Source organism: Dromiciops gliroides, chromosome 4 (genome assembly GCF_019393635.1).
Source record: "Dromiciops gliroides isolate mDroGli1 chromosome 4, mDroGli1.pri, whole genome shotgun sequence".
Taxonomy (NCBI): Eukaryota; Metazoa; Chordata; class Mammalia; order Microbiotheria; family Microbiotheriidae; genus Dromiciops; species Dromiciops gliroides.
In genome coordinates this window covers 26,058,789-26,074,712 of record NC_057864.1, presented here as the reverse complement: position 1 = coordinate 26,074,712, position 15,924 = coordinate 26,058,789, and the positions used below count along the sequence as shown (strand labels likewise).

At 43.6% G+C, this 15,924-nt stretch overlaps 1 protein-coding gene across 1 annotated transcript in view; it reads left to right on the top strand.

The window, feature by feature from the left end:
- The window catches only part of ZYG11A (zyg-11 family member A, cell cycle regulator), a 30,206-nt gene extending 15,592 nt beyond the window's left edge, over window positions 1–14,614 (top strand). The window contains exons 5-14 of the mRNA XM_043963303.1: window positions 3,435–3,611; window positions 4,673–4,737; window positions 5,157–5,256; window positions 5,347–5,400; window positions 7,904–8,065; window positions 8,145–8,192; window positions 9,600–9,797; window positions 9,888–9,949; window positions 10,387–10,484; window positions 13,513–14,614. Coding sequence (XP_043819238.1) covers window positions 3,435–3,611; window positions 4,673–4,737; window positions 5,157–5,256; window positions 5,347–5,400; window positions 7,904–8,065; window positions 8,145–8,192; window positions 9,600–9,797; window positions 9,888–9,949; window positions 10,387–10,484; window positions 13,513–13,694 — 1,146 coding nt within the window. The 3' untranslated portion in view covers window positions 13,695–14,614. The remainder of the gene's footprint in view (window positions 1–3,434; window positions 3,612–4,672; window positions 4,738–5,156; window positions 5,257–5,346; window positions 5,401–7,903; window positions 8,066–8,144; window positions 8,193–9,599; window positions 9,798–9,887; window positions 9,950–10,386; window positions 10,485–13,512) is intronic.
- The last annotated feature ends 1,310 nt before the right edge of the window (window positions 14,615–15,924 follow it).

Sequence of the window (15,924 nt, the reverse complement as noted above, 5' to 3'; positions counted from 1 at the left end):
TGTTCCCTAGTGGGTCCACCTTCCACCCTTCCTCCAGCTGTGGGTATTGCATAGATGGCTCTCCTCTCCATCGCTGGTTCTGTGGGACTGGCTGGACTTTTTACCTGCTCTCTCCCTCATCGTTCTGATCACAGCCTCATGCCACTTTTCCAGTGAAGTTCTTTTGTGATGGGCGTGGCTGGACTCTCCCCGCTGTGCTCCTCATCGTTATCTTTGGGGTGATGCTTAACTTTAACTCTTGAGGTGATACCAGGGGTATGGGCCCTGGCCTGTAATCTCTGAAGCCAGAGAGGCTGAGGCTGGTGTGTCTCATGAGACTCCACTGTGCACTAAGATTGGGTGTCTATACTGTCGCACCACTAGGTTGAGCCTGTAGGGGCAGGAGGCCACCAGACCTCCTAAGGAGGGACAGATGGGCCATAGGCAGGAAAAAGAGCAGGCCAAAACTCCCGTGGTACTCACCATGGGACATCAGACCCCTTAGCAGCTATTGCACTTCAGAAAGAAAAAGAAAATTCTTGGGAGATTGGGGTATTTCTGTGGATCTGCTGCAACTAGACAGGTTCACAGGAAGAATCTCATTAAATAAAAGGGTCTTTGTTTCCATTTTAAAGTCATGAAGATCATGAGATAATGTAAGCCATAAATTCTGCGTGATTATATAAGTACTGGGGAAGAAAACCCTTTAATGAAATGTTTATTATGAAAGCAAAAAAAAAAATTTCTTCACAATAAAAAATAACCAGCCTATGCCAAGAACCAACATCATGTACAATGGAGAAACATCAGAAAATTCAGAAATTAAATCTGGGCAGGTTTTTTAATTGTAGGGAGCTTCCTATGAGCAGATCCCATCACCAGTGCAGGCTACAGTCTTGAGTCACCTGGGGTTCTGATGGGTCACATGACCTGTGGCCAGGGTCACACAGCTGCAGGCCTATTGCAGGGGCTCTCTACTACATCTTGCTGTCACTCTTTACATGCAAAATATTCAACTAAAAATAGGTTTAAAATGAGGATGCCTCCTTTCCCAACTTGTAGTTGAAATTCTTTCCAATGTAATAAGGTATTTGAGGAATTAGCTTTGGAAATGGGGAGGTTAAAACATTTAGATAACAGGATATAACAAAACCCAGCCCCCCAACCCTCAAAAAGGACTACAGACAATAAGTGGGTTCATTCCAGGCAAAGATGCAAAGATTAACCCACAGAATCATCTGCACCCTATATTAGCAGTAAAGAAAACAAAAAACCTCATCTGCAAGAATGATCAACTGTTTGAGATTTTACTTAATTTAGTAGAACATCAAGCTACCATGACTAAGGGAAATAGTAATTGCCTCCATTCATTATAGTGTTTTAAGCTTTACAAACCATTTTTTATATATTCTCATTTATCCCCTAAACCAGACGGGTCAGACGCACTGCCTACAGTGCTTTAAAATGTAATGGGGGGGGGGGGCAGCTAGGTGGCTCAGTGGATAGAGCACCAGCCCTGGATTCAGGAGGACCTGAGTTCAAATCTGGCCTCAGACACTTGACACTTACTAGCTGTGTGACCCTGGGCAAGTCATTTAACCCTCATTGCCCTACAAAAAAAAGGCCAAAAAAATGTAATTGAGGGGTAGCTAGGTGGCACAGTAGATAGAGCACCAACCCTGGAGTCTGGAGGACCTGAGTTCAACTCCATACAGACACTTAGTAGCTATATGACCTTGTGCAAGTCACAGCCCCTTTTGCCTCCCCCTCTAAAAAAAAAATTAATTGGAAAATATTGAATAAAATAAGTAAAAATATAGTAGGACAGATAATTTTAATATGTAGTTTTCTAAGTCAATATACTTTTATGGCCCTGTTTCCATTTTGATTTTGACACCACTGTTCTCAACAATTCTGTGCAGTGCTGGTGTGTTCTCCCTTGTTTATACAGATGAGGGTGTTAAGTGACTTACCCCAAGTCACACAGCTAATAAGTGTATATTGGGGGGCAGAAGGGTATGGATGGGATAGAGACAGAGATGGGACTTGGTTGAAATAGAGTAACTAGAAAGTGTTCAGAGGTAGAACTATGAAATTTGTATATATTTTTTTAAATGAGCAGGAATAACCAGAGGTATGTTGGGAGGGGAGGTAACCTGGTCTTGCAGTCCCAGGCTTTAAACCATTACCAGGTAATCAATGCTAGCTGGTGCCTAGGAAAAAATAGAGAAACTGATCCATGTGACAGAGGAGAGACTTGACTTCTAGCTTAATTCATTTCAAAAAGAGGTCTGCTTGTTGGGCTGATAGGAAACAAAAAATGGAGAAAGGATTTGTTTAAAATGTTCCTAGGAAAACTGGTCAGCAGGTGGGTGGGAAATTAATTTAGGCCCATATCTTATACCAGGTACCTTAGTGGGTTTCAGTTGGATGGTAGCTTTGGACATTGTTAGAAAAAATCTTTTTAAGATGTGGAAGAAAATGCGCTGTGTACATAAATTGTAGAGGTGACAGGGTTTTATTCTCTTAAATAGAAAAGGGGTATAAATAAGTGTGATTGATTTCATTAATGTACAGGAAAAATAATGAAAAGATAAATAATAGATTGGGAAAAGTAAGAAAGATCAAAACATCCATGAAGAAGTTAGACATTTACAAAGCTAATTCCCAGTTCATATAAACAGTCAAAGGCTGTGATTTTCTTTTTTTTTGTCTTTTATAAATTTAAAAATTTATTTACATGTAAAAACAAATTTTCACATTGATTTTTAAAAACTTTGTGTTTTAAATTCTCTTCTTCCCTTCCTCCCCACCCCTCAAGAACTCAAGCAATTCAATATAAGTTATACATGTTCAGTCATGGAAAACATTTCCACTTTAGTGCAGCGTTCCTCCTGTTACCCACTCTGGTTCCCATAGAGCATTAGCACTGGAAGAGATCTTCAAACAGAATGTCAGAGCTGGGAAGTACCTTCAAGGTCATCCCAGGCAACTCCTCACCTGCCAGAGAGGAAGCTGAAGACCATAGAGGAGATGATTTGCCCGCCAGTCCCACTAACTTAGCAGCAGAATCAGGTCCAGGGGACTTTCCTGGTATGCCACAAAACAAGAAAACCCACCTAAGTACTTGTGCAGTTGTTCAGTTGTGTCTGATGCTCCATGACCCCATTGGGGTTTTTTGGGCATTTCCTTCTCCAGCTCATTTTACAAATGAGGAAACTGAGGCAAACAGAGTGACTTGCCCAGGGTCACATAGATAGCAACTGTCTGAGGCCAGATTTGAGCTCAGGAGGAGTTTTCCTGATGCCAAGGTTGGCACTCGATCCACTGTGCCACCTAGATGCCTTAAATGCTCTGTGGTTTAAATGACTTTATGTTTGATATCAAAGTAGGAAAAGGGAATGTTGGTTTTAACAGTTGTCTTGTAGTAACTTGTTTTTTTCATTCATCTTTAGCTTGTGGCTGTAGGAATGAGAAATCACCCTCTGGACTTGCCCGTACAGTTCACAGCCAGTGCATGCACCCTCAATTTAACCCGGCAGGGTCTGGCCATGGGTGTGCCTGTCCGCTTGTTGTCAGAGGTCATCCATTTACTTCTCAAGGCCCTAAAAAATTTCCCTAATAACCAGCAGGTAATTTAATTCCAATTCTCTGCTATTATAAATATTGGGGGGGGATTTGGAACCCTCCTTTATATTGCTGATATCCTTGGCATGGGCATTTTTGTCACTTCCTTTTGCATACTTAAAAATGGATTTCCAGGATGGTAGAACCAGTTTTGTGCCACCAGCAGTGCATCAGTGTCCAGCAGGTAGTTTGAATTGAATGGTTGACCCTACTGTTAAGAAAAAGGAAGGAGCGGAGACAGAACTGTCAACTTCTCTGGCGAGTTTCTTGTCCTACTTTATTTATTGACTAAGGGAGGCCTTGTTGTGAGTTATGGGAAGCATACATTTGGAGAATATCTGGATGAGTAGTGCCTGATGTTCTTCCCAATCCTTGCTGGTCAAATGGTGCCCCTCTAGCCACTCTAGCGCTTCCTTTGACCTTTATTTCACCCTTAGATGCATTCTTTATGTTATTGTTGATGCTCTATGCCTCATCTCCCCAGTTAATGTTCTAAACTCCTGAAGGACTGGGACCAGGCCTTAAGTTTCCTGTCCCCTGAAAGTGCTAGGTGGCACAGTATCCTGCAGAAAATAGGTACTCAGTGTGACATGCATAGTTGTTACTGGGTGGGGATGGTTCAGAATAATACCCAGCCGTAACCATGCCAGATCTTTCTTCATTCCTTAATTGGACTTCTTCATGTGCATAGCTTATTTCTGCTACAAAGAAAGAGTAGTTGAGAGGGAGAAACAGTGCAGCCATCCATGCCAGAACTTTTATGTGTAAAACTACCATTGGTTTGGCCCAGAGTCCAACCCTTTGGTTATCAACATTATAATCTTGGGCAGCAGCACTGTGGGTAGGGTAATGGTGAGGGCCAGGGCCACTGAGGGCAGTGGAATCTCCAAAGACTGATTTGTTTCAGAGCTATCCATCTTGGATCCCCACAGAGGGATTTGGTTACTGAAGTCCCCAGAGGCCTTGCTCCCAAACCTTGGGTGTCAGGATAGAGGAATAGAATTAAAACTTTGTATGGTCTGAAATGCTTCTCTGTCTAAAGTTACTTTTCTTGATTCCTGCAAAGCTACAGAAGAATTGTCTTCTTTCCTTAACCAATGCCAGAATTCTTCAGGACGTCCCATTTAACAGGTAAGTGTCATGTTCAGTAAGCCTCCTTGGGGTGCTTGGAAGTCTCATTGGTTTTTCTGGAAGTTTTTCTGGAAAGTTTGTGTGTGCGTGTGTGCTCATGCAAGTTTTTTTTGTTGTTGTTCTTATTAGAAGTCTTTATTCCGGCCTGTAGGTGCTATCCCAATCCCGTGATTTGATGATTAGCCTAACGGAATTATTTTATGTTTACTTTAAAAAAAACAAACCCCCAAATACAAGCCTTTAAATGACCATTTTCCCCATAAGCCTTAATGCCACACTTGTTTTCAGAACTAAGGCTTTGGAATTCTGGGAGTTGTGTTTGATTGAGGGTAGAAGTCACATCTGTGCCCCACTTTCCCCTTCCTCAACAATGATAATGTGGCTTAGGGAATTAGAAAAGTCAGAACTTATTTTTTCAGGTTTGATGCTGCCAAGTTTGTCATGAAATGGCTCTGTAAGCACGAAAACCCAAATATGCAGACAATGGCTGTGAGCGTCATCTCTATTCTGGCCCTTCAGGTATGATATGATGCCTAACTGGGTCAGGTTTCCATCTCTCCCAAATTTTGATGGAATACAGATAATCACTTCTCCCCTCTGTGCTTACAGCTCTCTCCTGAACAGACGGCACAGCTAAAAGCAGAACTTTTCATTGTTGTCAGGGTGAGTTGACTGACACGTTACTTTCTCATTTTGAGTTTTCCTTGTACCATATATATGACTATCTACCAGGTCATAAGGTTTAATTGTGGTAAGCTCACTTATCTGAAGAATCAGGCTGCCAACCTTTGCCTTTGTTTTGTGACCAAATAATGGTGAGTACCAGCCTTCACTGTTGACTTTCTCCAGTGCCTTGGTGTGTCAGATACAACCCTAGGTCTCAACATCTTTGTCAGGATTTGGGAGGTTCTTTTTTTTTTTAATCATAAAAGTATTTTATTATTTTCTAGTTACATGTAAAGATAGTTTTCAACATTTGTTTTCATAAGATTTTTAGTTCCAAATTTTTCTCCCTCTCTTTTCTCCCCCTTCCCCAAGACAGCAATCTGATATAGGTTATATATGTACAATCACATTAAACATATTTCTGCATTATTCACATTGTGGAAGAAGAATCAGAACAAAAGGGAAAAACCTCACAAAAGAAAAAAACAAAACAGCCAAAAAGTAGAAACAGTCTGGTTTGATCTGCATTCAGAATCCACAGTTCTTTTTTCTGGATGTGGAGAACATTTTCTATCATGGGTTCTTTGGAATTATCTTGGAACATTGCACTTCTGAGAAAAGAGACAAGTCTATCAGAGTTGATCATCACACAGTGTTGCTGTTACTGTGTACAGTGTTCTTCTTCCTGGTTCTGCTCACTTCACTCAGCATCAGTCCACTTAAGTCTTTCCAGGTTTCTCTGAAATCCTCTTGCTCATCATTTCTTACAGCACAATAGTATTCCATTACATTCATATACCACAACTTATTTAGTCATTCCCCAATTAATGGGCATTGCCTCGATTTCCAATTCTTTGCCACAACAAAGAGAGCTGCTATAAAATTTTTTGTACATGTAGGTCCTCTAATAGTGGTATTACTGGGTCAAAGGGAATGCACAGCCCCATAGCCCTTTGGGCATAGTTCCAAATTGCTCTCCATAATGGTTGGATCAGTTCACAACTCCACCAACAGTGCATTACTGTTCCAATTTTTCCACAGCTTCTCCAACATTTATTATTTTCCTTTTTTGTCACTTTAGCCAATCTGATAGGTGTGAGGTGGTACCTCAGAGTTGTTTTAATTTGCAATCAGTAGTGATTTAGAACATTTTTTCATATGGCAATATATAGCTTTGATTTCTTCATCTGAAAACTGCCTGTTCATATCCTTTGACCATTTCTCAATTGGGGGATGACGTGCATTCTTATAATTTGATTTAGTTCCCTATATATTTTAGAAATGAGGCCTTTATTAGAAACACTGGCTGTAAAAATTTTTCCCAGCTTTTTGCTTCCCTTCTGATTTTGGCTGCATTGCTTCTGTTTGTACAAAACCTTTTTAATATAATGTAATCAAAATCATCCATTTTGCATTTCATAATATTCTCTCTCTTGTTTGGTCATAAATTCTTCTCTTCTCCGTAGATCTGAGAGGTAAACTATTCCTCTCCAATTTACCTGTGGTATTACCCTTTATGTCTAAATCATGTACCTATTTTGACCTTATTTTGGTATACTGTATAAGATGTTAGTTTATGCTGTGCCATACCACCTTCCCGTTTTCAGGATTTGGGAGGTTCTGGGGATCATCCTGGGTGGCCTCTCAATAGGAGAAGGATTAGTAAGCGTGGAGTGTGTTTGGCAATAGTAAGTGACTGCATCTGTACTGATATCATAGATCTCCTTACAGCCTTGAAGGAAGAGTCTTCTTTGTGGGACCCTGTAGCCCCAGTCTGTATTAGGCACTCAGTCAGTATTTATTGATCAGTTTGATTGCTCAGTCATCAGTTTAATGATTGATCAAAGTCTTTGTTGGCCTCCGGATCCATCCTCACTGCTGCAATCAAAAGGGTAATAAGCTGATACTAATGACATGAATATTTCATTGAAGCTTCGAATGGGCAGCTCCAGAAACATCTGATGATAAGAAGTCTAAGATTTGTAGATTTTATCTCCAGAGTATCCTGAATTAATGATGATGAGATCCAGTTCTCTTTCCTTCTTTGAAGGAATCCCCGATCATTTGGTCCTTGATTAGATAATGTCATGTTACTTGTTTCTTATATAAATCTAATTTTCTCAAGTGGAGATCCCTAAAAGACTATGGATTAGGCCAATGTATGTGTGATCTTTTCTGACCCAGAATGCTGTGATATAGTATATACATATATATACATACACATATAGGTATAAGTGTAGAAAGTGATGGGCATCTTCTCATTAGCAGATTAAGTGATAAATTTTTCTCTGCACCCATCAGATTGAATTGGTAAGTAACACAGCCCCAAAGACGACCTGAAGTTGGCATTAATTGCCTCTAGAAATTGTCTAATCTAATGAAATATTTGTAGACCTATGTTAAGACATGGAGCGAATGATATCTTTAAGTCATGAAGTCAGATTTTTGTGGCAATTTGAATTGTCAGAACATGGGATTCTTTCTCGTTTTGCTTTTTTAGGAACTCTTAGCAATAGTGAAACAAAAAACCTCTGAGAATTTAGAAGATATTACCCTCACATTTACCCTGAGAGCACTGTGGAACCTCACAGATGAGTCCCCAGCTACCTGCAAGCACTTTGTGGAGAACCATGGCTTGGCCATCTTTGTGCAAGTCTTGGAGGTACCAGATAGGGTGGGCTTGACATGGAGCTCCAGTCTTCTTGATGATGTTACTGACTGCAAGGTGTTTCTTTTGACAGACTTTCCCATCAGAATCAACAATACAAACCAGAGTTCTTGGCCTTTTGGTAAGATACGTATTAATTCCATGGAGTTAATTCTGGCAACTTCTTCTAATTAATATGAATCACATTTTCTTTCATTAAAATGATTAAACCAGAGTATTAGAAACTTATATCTAGGGGAAAATGCTCTATGTGTGTGTTGGCTGAAGGTCCCAGGGGAGATCTTCTTGGTCTAGTGATACTGGGCAAGCCCCCTGACTTTGTGGAGCTTCAGTCTCCTTCTCTACAAGATAGAAACCATCCTGTTTGCCTGACCTGCCTCACAGTGCTGGGGAGTTGTGTGGAAAGAGGGGCTATAGAAAGGATACTTTAGGAGAATCAAAACCAGAAATTAGGCTAATCCCTCCCAGTGTCTTTCCCTGCCAAGGGCACAGCTTTTGGAATAATATAGCTACCTTGCTTCCTACATCTACCTAACATCCTCCACTGAAGCCTTCTTCCAAAACTTGACTTAGTATGGAGGTGACCTTTGGTCCTCCAAGCTTATGTCAGTGGAACACAGCTTTGGTCTGTTCTTGCCAAAGCAGTAAGGCCTTGAGTGTAGAATTGGGATGGGCTACACATTTGGCTGAGGACCAGACTGGCTAAATTCAGAATGGTTTATTGCCAGGCTGACAACAAGTTGTATAATAGTTGCAGCCAGCATCAGTGAAGGGGTGACCGCCCTGATGAAGTTCCACCCTAGATCTCTGAATGGCTTTGTAGTGGGCACTGAGGGAGCTACAGGGCTCAAGACTGTCTTTACCCCCAGGAAGCTTACAGCCTGCTAAAACTAGAATATGATAGACTAAGAATGGAAAGTCTTTGTTAAGCACTTACCACATGCCAGGCTACGGGCTGGAGATAGTGCAAAAGAAACAAGACTGTCCTTTTCATCGTAGTTAGGGTAGAAAACATATGGGATGTTTTAGCTTTGGGGCAGATGGTGAGGCCCAGGGGCCCTTAGGGAGCTGTGGTGGGTTGGATGACAGATCCAGAGAACACTGTGAAGGGGGCAGATGGCAATACTCAGCAGTCCACCATCTTACCGTGAGCATTCTGTGTCAATGGTCCTCAGTGTGTAAGCAGCCACCTTGCCAACCAGTGACTGTTGATGAATGCCTAAGAAGAGAGTGAACGAAACTGATGAGAGCAGATGAGGGATGGGAGTGAGAACTGAGGAAGACTTGATGACAAAAAGAGCATTTGAATTAGGCCTCATTAAGTCCCCTGGGTAGCAGCAGGAAGGGGCAGCATTTCAGGAAGATTTCAAGGAATAGTTGGAAAGGATCTGAATGGCCATTTATTCCTGCCCATTTGATGGTGCCTGTTTAGATAAGTCCTGTGCATGGAATAGGGAGAATGGAGAAGCTCGTAATTGCTCCTGCTCTTTGCCCCTTCCTAAGTTCTGTTGTTCTGTCTTGCCTGTAGAACAACGTCGCTGAAGTCAAAGAATTATCCTCTGAGCTAATGGTGAGCAGCTTGATGACTCATGTGAGCCGGTTGCTTCATAGTGTGGAGATGGAAGTGAGCTACTTTGCAGCTGGCATCATTTCCCATCTCACCTCTCTGGGGGAGCAGGCATGGACCCTGAGCAGCATCCAGAGGAGTGCTCTTGTAGATGACCTGGTAGGGAGCTCCCCTTCTGACCCAGTGAGACTGTGCGGCCCTGTGCTGGGAGGCCACATGCTGACAGGTGCTTGTTCTTGTCTCCTGCAGTACATGACGGTGCTGAAGTGGCCCAGCCCGAGTTGTAAGATGGTGGCACTGGTGACATACAGGTGAGGGTGGGGTGAATTTGTCACTTAGAATATTAGCATCCTTGGTCTCTGTCTTCCCCACCCAAGCAGTTCAATAACTAAGGCTCCATTGTACACTTGACATGAGCCCAGGGCTTGTCGTGGAGGTGGTCCTTTGATCACTTTTCACCTTTCCATCTATACTGTGATGGTCATCACCTGCCATCAGATTCACTTTTGGTTTTTTTGGGTTTTTTGTGGGGCAGTAGGGGTTAAGTGACTTGCCCAGGGTCACACAGCTAGTAAGTGTCAAGTGTCTGAGGCCAGATTTGAACTCAGATACTCCTGAATTCAGGGCCAGCGCTTTAACCACTGCGCCATCTAGCTGCCCCAGATTCACTTTTTAAGATGTATGTACATGATTGTTAAGTTACCAAATGTTGCCCTAACTGCCAAATGTCTTTCTTTGGAATCCACAGGTCCTTCAAATCATTTTTTCCATTACTTAGCAACTTCACGATTTTTGAGGTTCAGCTCTGGGCGCTGTGGGCCATGCATCATGTCTGCAGCAAGAACCGTACGTACTCTAATAGACTACATAAACCACATGTCTAGGTTAACTCTTTCAGCCCTGACACCATTTTAAACTTTGGAGGGGGGAGTGATTGAGAGAGAAGCCGATATGTTTTATTATGTGCTATTCTCAAATTCAAAGACAAAAATAAAATGGGCCCTATCTGCAGGGACCTTGCATTCTGCTGGGGGTGACCATCTGAATGCAACATTTACTTGCTTACTTTTGTACTCAAAAATTCAAAGAAGAAATGGCTAACAAATGGGGGTGGGATGGGGTGGGAAGATCTAAGGGCTTTATTCTAGACATGAGGGATAGAGACCCAGGCATGGATCACCAAGTGTTGGGAACAAACTAGCAGGCCAGGCCAAGTAGAACTTATCTTGCCTAAAGGTATTAATAGTATGCAACAAGCTTGGGAGCAAGAGACACTGGCTTGTGGGGCGCATCGGATGTCAGACTGAAGAGATGGTGGTTGGATTGAGACAGTAGGGTGCAGTGGAAATTTTTTGAGTGGGGTTGGGGGTAGGGATGGGGGTGGGGATAATGTGCTCAAACCTGTGTTGTAAGAATATTAATAGGGGTAGCTAGGTGGCACAGTGGATAAAGCACCGGCCCTGGATTCAGGAGTACCTGAGTCCAAATCCGACCTTAGACACTTGACACATACTAGCTGTGTGACCCTGGGCAAGTCACTTAACCCCCATTGCCACGCAAAAAAATTAAATTAAAAAAATATTAATAGAGCAGCCACATGTGGGATGAACTGGATAACTGCAGTAGTCAGAGTGAGAGGTGATAAGGGTTTGACTTTTATTTTTTTTTCAATCTTAAAAGTATTTTATTTTTTTCCAGTTACATGTAAAGAAAGTTTTCAACATTTTGGGGGGAGGGTGGGGCAGTAAGGGTTAAGTGACTTGCCCAGGATCACATAGCTAGTAAGTGTCAAGTTGGATTTGAACTTGGGTCCTTCTGAATCCAGGGCCGGTGCTTTATCCACTAGGCCACCTAGCTGCCCTATAACATTTGTTTTTGTAAGATTTTTATAGTTCCAAATTTTTCTCCCTCCCTCCCTTCCCTCCCCAAGACAGAAAGCAATCTGATCTAGGTTACATATGTACAATCACATTAAATATGTTTCTGCATTAGTCATGTTGTGAAAGAAGAATCAGAACACAAGAGAAAAACCTCAAAGAAAACAACATTAAAAAGTAGAAACAGGGCAGCTAGGTGGTGCAGTGGATAAAGCACCGGCCCTGGATTCAGGAGGACCTGAGTTCAAATCCGGCCTCAAACACTTGACACTTACTAGCTGTGTGACTCTGGGCAAGTCACTTAACCCCCATTGGCCCGCAAAACAAACAAACAAACAAAAAGGTAGAAACAGTCTGGTTCAATCTACGTTCAGATTCCACAGTTCTTTTTTTCTGGATGTGGAGAGCATTTTCCATCACATTTACTTATATTTTTAAAAGAAGAAGGTAAGAACAAGTAACAGAAGCAAAAAGCACTTAGTAAGTGCTTCCTTAGTACCAGGCCTGTACTGGTTTCTGGGGGTACAGTCCCTCCTTGCACAGAGTTCATAATGTAATGGCAAGGTGGATTTCATGTACACGTGTAAATGTACCCAGCATAAATAGCAAGTGGATACAAAGTAGTTAAAATGCCAGTGGTTTAGGGATGTCAGGAAGGCTTTATGCAGAAGACAGTGCTTGAGCTGCATCTTAGATCAAGAGAGAGACTCTGAGGTGCAGGGAAGGAGGGGGAGGCGGTGTGTGATGGGAGGGAATGAAGAGAGGAACCTAGAAAAGACCACTTTGGCTCCATCTAAGAGTGCCCATGGGAGAATAACACCCAGTGAGATGAGAGCAGTTAGGGCCAGATTGTGAAGGGCTTTAAAAGCTAAACAGGAGGTTCTGCTTGATCCTGGAGGTAATAGGGAGCCACTGACTTTGGTTGAGTAAGAGAGTGGCAAGGTCAGATCTGTACCTGTGGGAAATCCCTTTGGGCAGACCAATGAGGAGGCTGCTGTGTGATCTATGTCACCAGTGGGAGGAAAGTGGTCACTGGGGTAATGGAGAAGAAGGGTTGTGTGGGAGAGGCTTAGGAGTTAGAAATGGCAGTGGCAGAGTTGGGCATGTGGTATGTGGGTGAGAAGGAGCTCATGGTTGGTAACCTGGGAAACTAGAGGGGTGGCAGTCAGCGATACAGTGGGGAGGGAGCCAGGCTGGTTGAGAAAGGTAGTAAGTTCAGCTTTGGGTGGGTTGAATTTGAGACGTCTCCAGGACCTGCAATTTTAAGACGTTCAACAATAGGTAATCAGTGAGATACACACATCTAGAAAGAGATGAATACAGAAAGTAATGTCAGGATGAGCTTAGGCTGGTGTCTGAAGAAGTGGGGTGTTTGTAGCTGAATCAGTATTGTAAGAAAGAAGAGTATCAGGGACAGCTAGGTGTCGCAGTGGATAGAGCACCAGCCCTGGAGTCAGGAGTACCTGAGTTCAAATCCAGCCTGAGACACTTAACACTTACTAGCTGTGTGACCCTGGGCAAGTCACTTAACCCCAATTGCCTCACTTTAAAAAAAAAAGTATTGGGCAGGGATGGGATCATTGCTAGATGTGAATAGAGAAGAGGTCCCAGGACATGGGGAGGCGATATTGTGACTTGCGGTGAATTGGATTGAAGTAAGGGAGGTTTGTGCAGTCACCAGCCTCACTTCTCTCCTCCAGAGCCTTCTGGGTCCAGTGGCAAGACAGAAGTCAAGATGACTGGTGATGGCTGCAGATGCAAGGGGAAACTTGGCTTTTTTTTTCCCAGTAGAAAACAAGGGCCAGATTGCTTAGTTCTTGGCTTTTGTCTTCTCCAGTAATGAGAATGACTGTAAGAGAAAAGACCAGAAAATGGGGACTAGGGGTGGAGTTGCTAGCAGTATGAGCAAGCACAAGCCCTGTCTTTGAGTACTGAGCATGTACGGCCGCAGGGGATGTCTTCTTCCCTGACTGTCCTTTCTGTGTTGACTTTTCCAGCTACCAAGTACTGCAGGATGCTCATCGAGGAGGGTGGGCTGCAGCTCCTGCAGGCTATCCGGGACCACGGCCAGGCAGAGCCCCACGTGCAGCAGATTGCTGCATCCATCCTTGTAGACTTCCACATGCATTTTATGAGTTACAAGAAGTCCCCTATGTATAAAATGCCTCTTCAGACGTAAGGGGGCTCCCAGAGGAGCTCTCACCCTCTGCCTTCTCACTTGCCTGCCTTCGATTGAATGTCTGTCTAAAGGATGCTGCCTTTGAGTTTGTGAGTTGTCCACACAGCCGACCTCGATCACGGATTGTCCAGGTTTACAAAGGGTTGGCTTAGCATGGCTCAGGCACAGCCAAGAATCACTGTCAGATGATTCCAGGGGCAGGGAATGCGGTTCTGCCTCTACTGGCGGTTTGGGGGAAAGAGAAGCCACAGGCGTTCTCTGTCGACCAACTCCTGAGCTGGAGCCAAAATAATATTACTCTTCGCAAGACCACAATGGAAAGTGCCTGTTAAAAGGCTGTTTGTTTCCAAGCCATGTGGACACTGAGAGTTGTTTCCCAGCTTGGGTTGGTTTGCTTGGTTGTCGGAGGGTGGGGGAGGTCCCAGGCGGCACAGAGCAGTTGGGCAGGGATGCTGGGGGACCCCACATTTCACTTGGAAGTCCTGGCTCCCAGCTCATTCCAGGACTGGTCCTGGAGTGAAGGGCCTTGGAACAGTCACCCGATAATGTGTCACTTTAGAAATAGAACCTTTGTTTGGCTTTCATTTTTTTAATAAAAGTTTTTTTTAAAAATGTGTCTCGGTTTTGAAAATATGAAAGGGCCACCAAAAGTCTCAGGGACTGTTTTTTTTCTTTTGGAGATTCAGCGGTACTTGATCTTTGTTGCCATTGTCTAGAACTTTAAAGGCCCAGATAGGGTGCTTGCACCAGACACCAGAATAGGGCCCACAGTTCCTTTGGGGTTTGGACCCCAGCTCCACCGCTCCAAACTATAGCTCTCAGCAAATCACCCAATCTCTTGGAGCCTCAGTTTCCTCATCTATAAAATGGGAACATTCCTTGCACTACCTACCTCACAAGGTTGTTGTGAAGAGAGCATTTGTAAACATTAAAGTGGTACAGAAATGCCCGCTGTCCTTATTCTTATGTCATTGCCCACAAGCAGCTGGAGTGGGGGCTGGGACAGGCTGGCCAAGGGTGACAGAAGAGTTTTCCATGGTTGCCCAGTCTGCCAGGCCGGGACTAACCTAGTTAGGTTGTGAGCGCTCACACTACTTACTGGTCAAGACTGAAGCCTACAAAGAGGAGCCCTATCTCCCTTCTCAGTCCCAAAGGCTGTCCGGAGCAGAGGTAGACCTCACCTCCAGCTCCTTAGATTCCCAGGCCAACAAGCACCAGATCTGACTTTCTCTTTTCACATACATACAATGGCCTTCAGTGACAGGATGGCTGAGCAGGGGAAACAGCCTCCCTGTCCCCTCTCCCACAGCCCCCAGTATTCTCCTCGGGTAAACTGAGGTCCATTCAATAGTTTTTATTTTGATTCTCTGAGGTCCCTTCAGACTCTTGATTCTGTGACCCATCCACCTGTCTCCCTACCACACCCTTCCAGTCACCCAGGTATGCAACTTGGCACTTGCCCCCCCCCTTCCTCCCTTCACCATTATCAGCCAGATGGCTTTGACTCCATCTCCATTCTCCCTTTGATGGGAGCTCCCAGCTACCTGTGGCCAAGCCCTGGCATTGTGGGGGCCTTCTGATTGATCTCCAGTCAAGCCTTCCTCCACAGGGCCACTAAATTGGGTTCCCAGAGCTCAGAACTAACCACATCATTAAGGGCTCCATTTTGTTTGTCATTTGCCCATCTCTTTAGCCTGATTTTGTATTCCCCACTCATCCATTCCGTAGTTCAGCCAAACATCCATCTCCTGCCCCTCACAAAGTTGTCTTGGTCTCCCTTCCTCCCCATGTGTTCTCCTCATTGGGAAAAGAAAGGCAGATCAAAAGAACTCTGAATGCTCACCAAATTGGCAGATATGACAAGATGGGAGGAGTCAGTGTTGGAGAGGTATCATTGATGGCGCCATTTTGGAAAGCAGTTTGAATCTATGCAAATAAAGTGACTAATCCTTCCACGTCCTTAACCCAAAGATTCTATTCTAGGTTGATGTCAAGGAGGCTATGGATAAGCAGCATCTTTTTGTGATAGCAAAGAATTGGAAACAGCAGGTGCCCACTGATTGGGGAACAGTTAAACCCAATATGGAACATGAATGTAATGGGAAAGGAACAAATATCGCTTAAGTGCCTACTTTGTGGTTTACAAACATCCTATTTGATTCTCTCAGGAATCCTGTGAGGTAAAGAACGTTATTTTCCATTTAAGGAAACCGAGGCAGGTTTAGAGTGA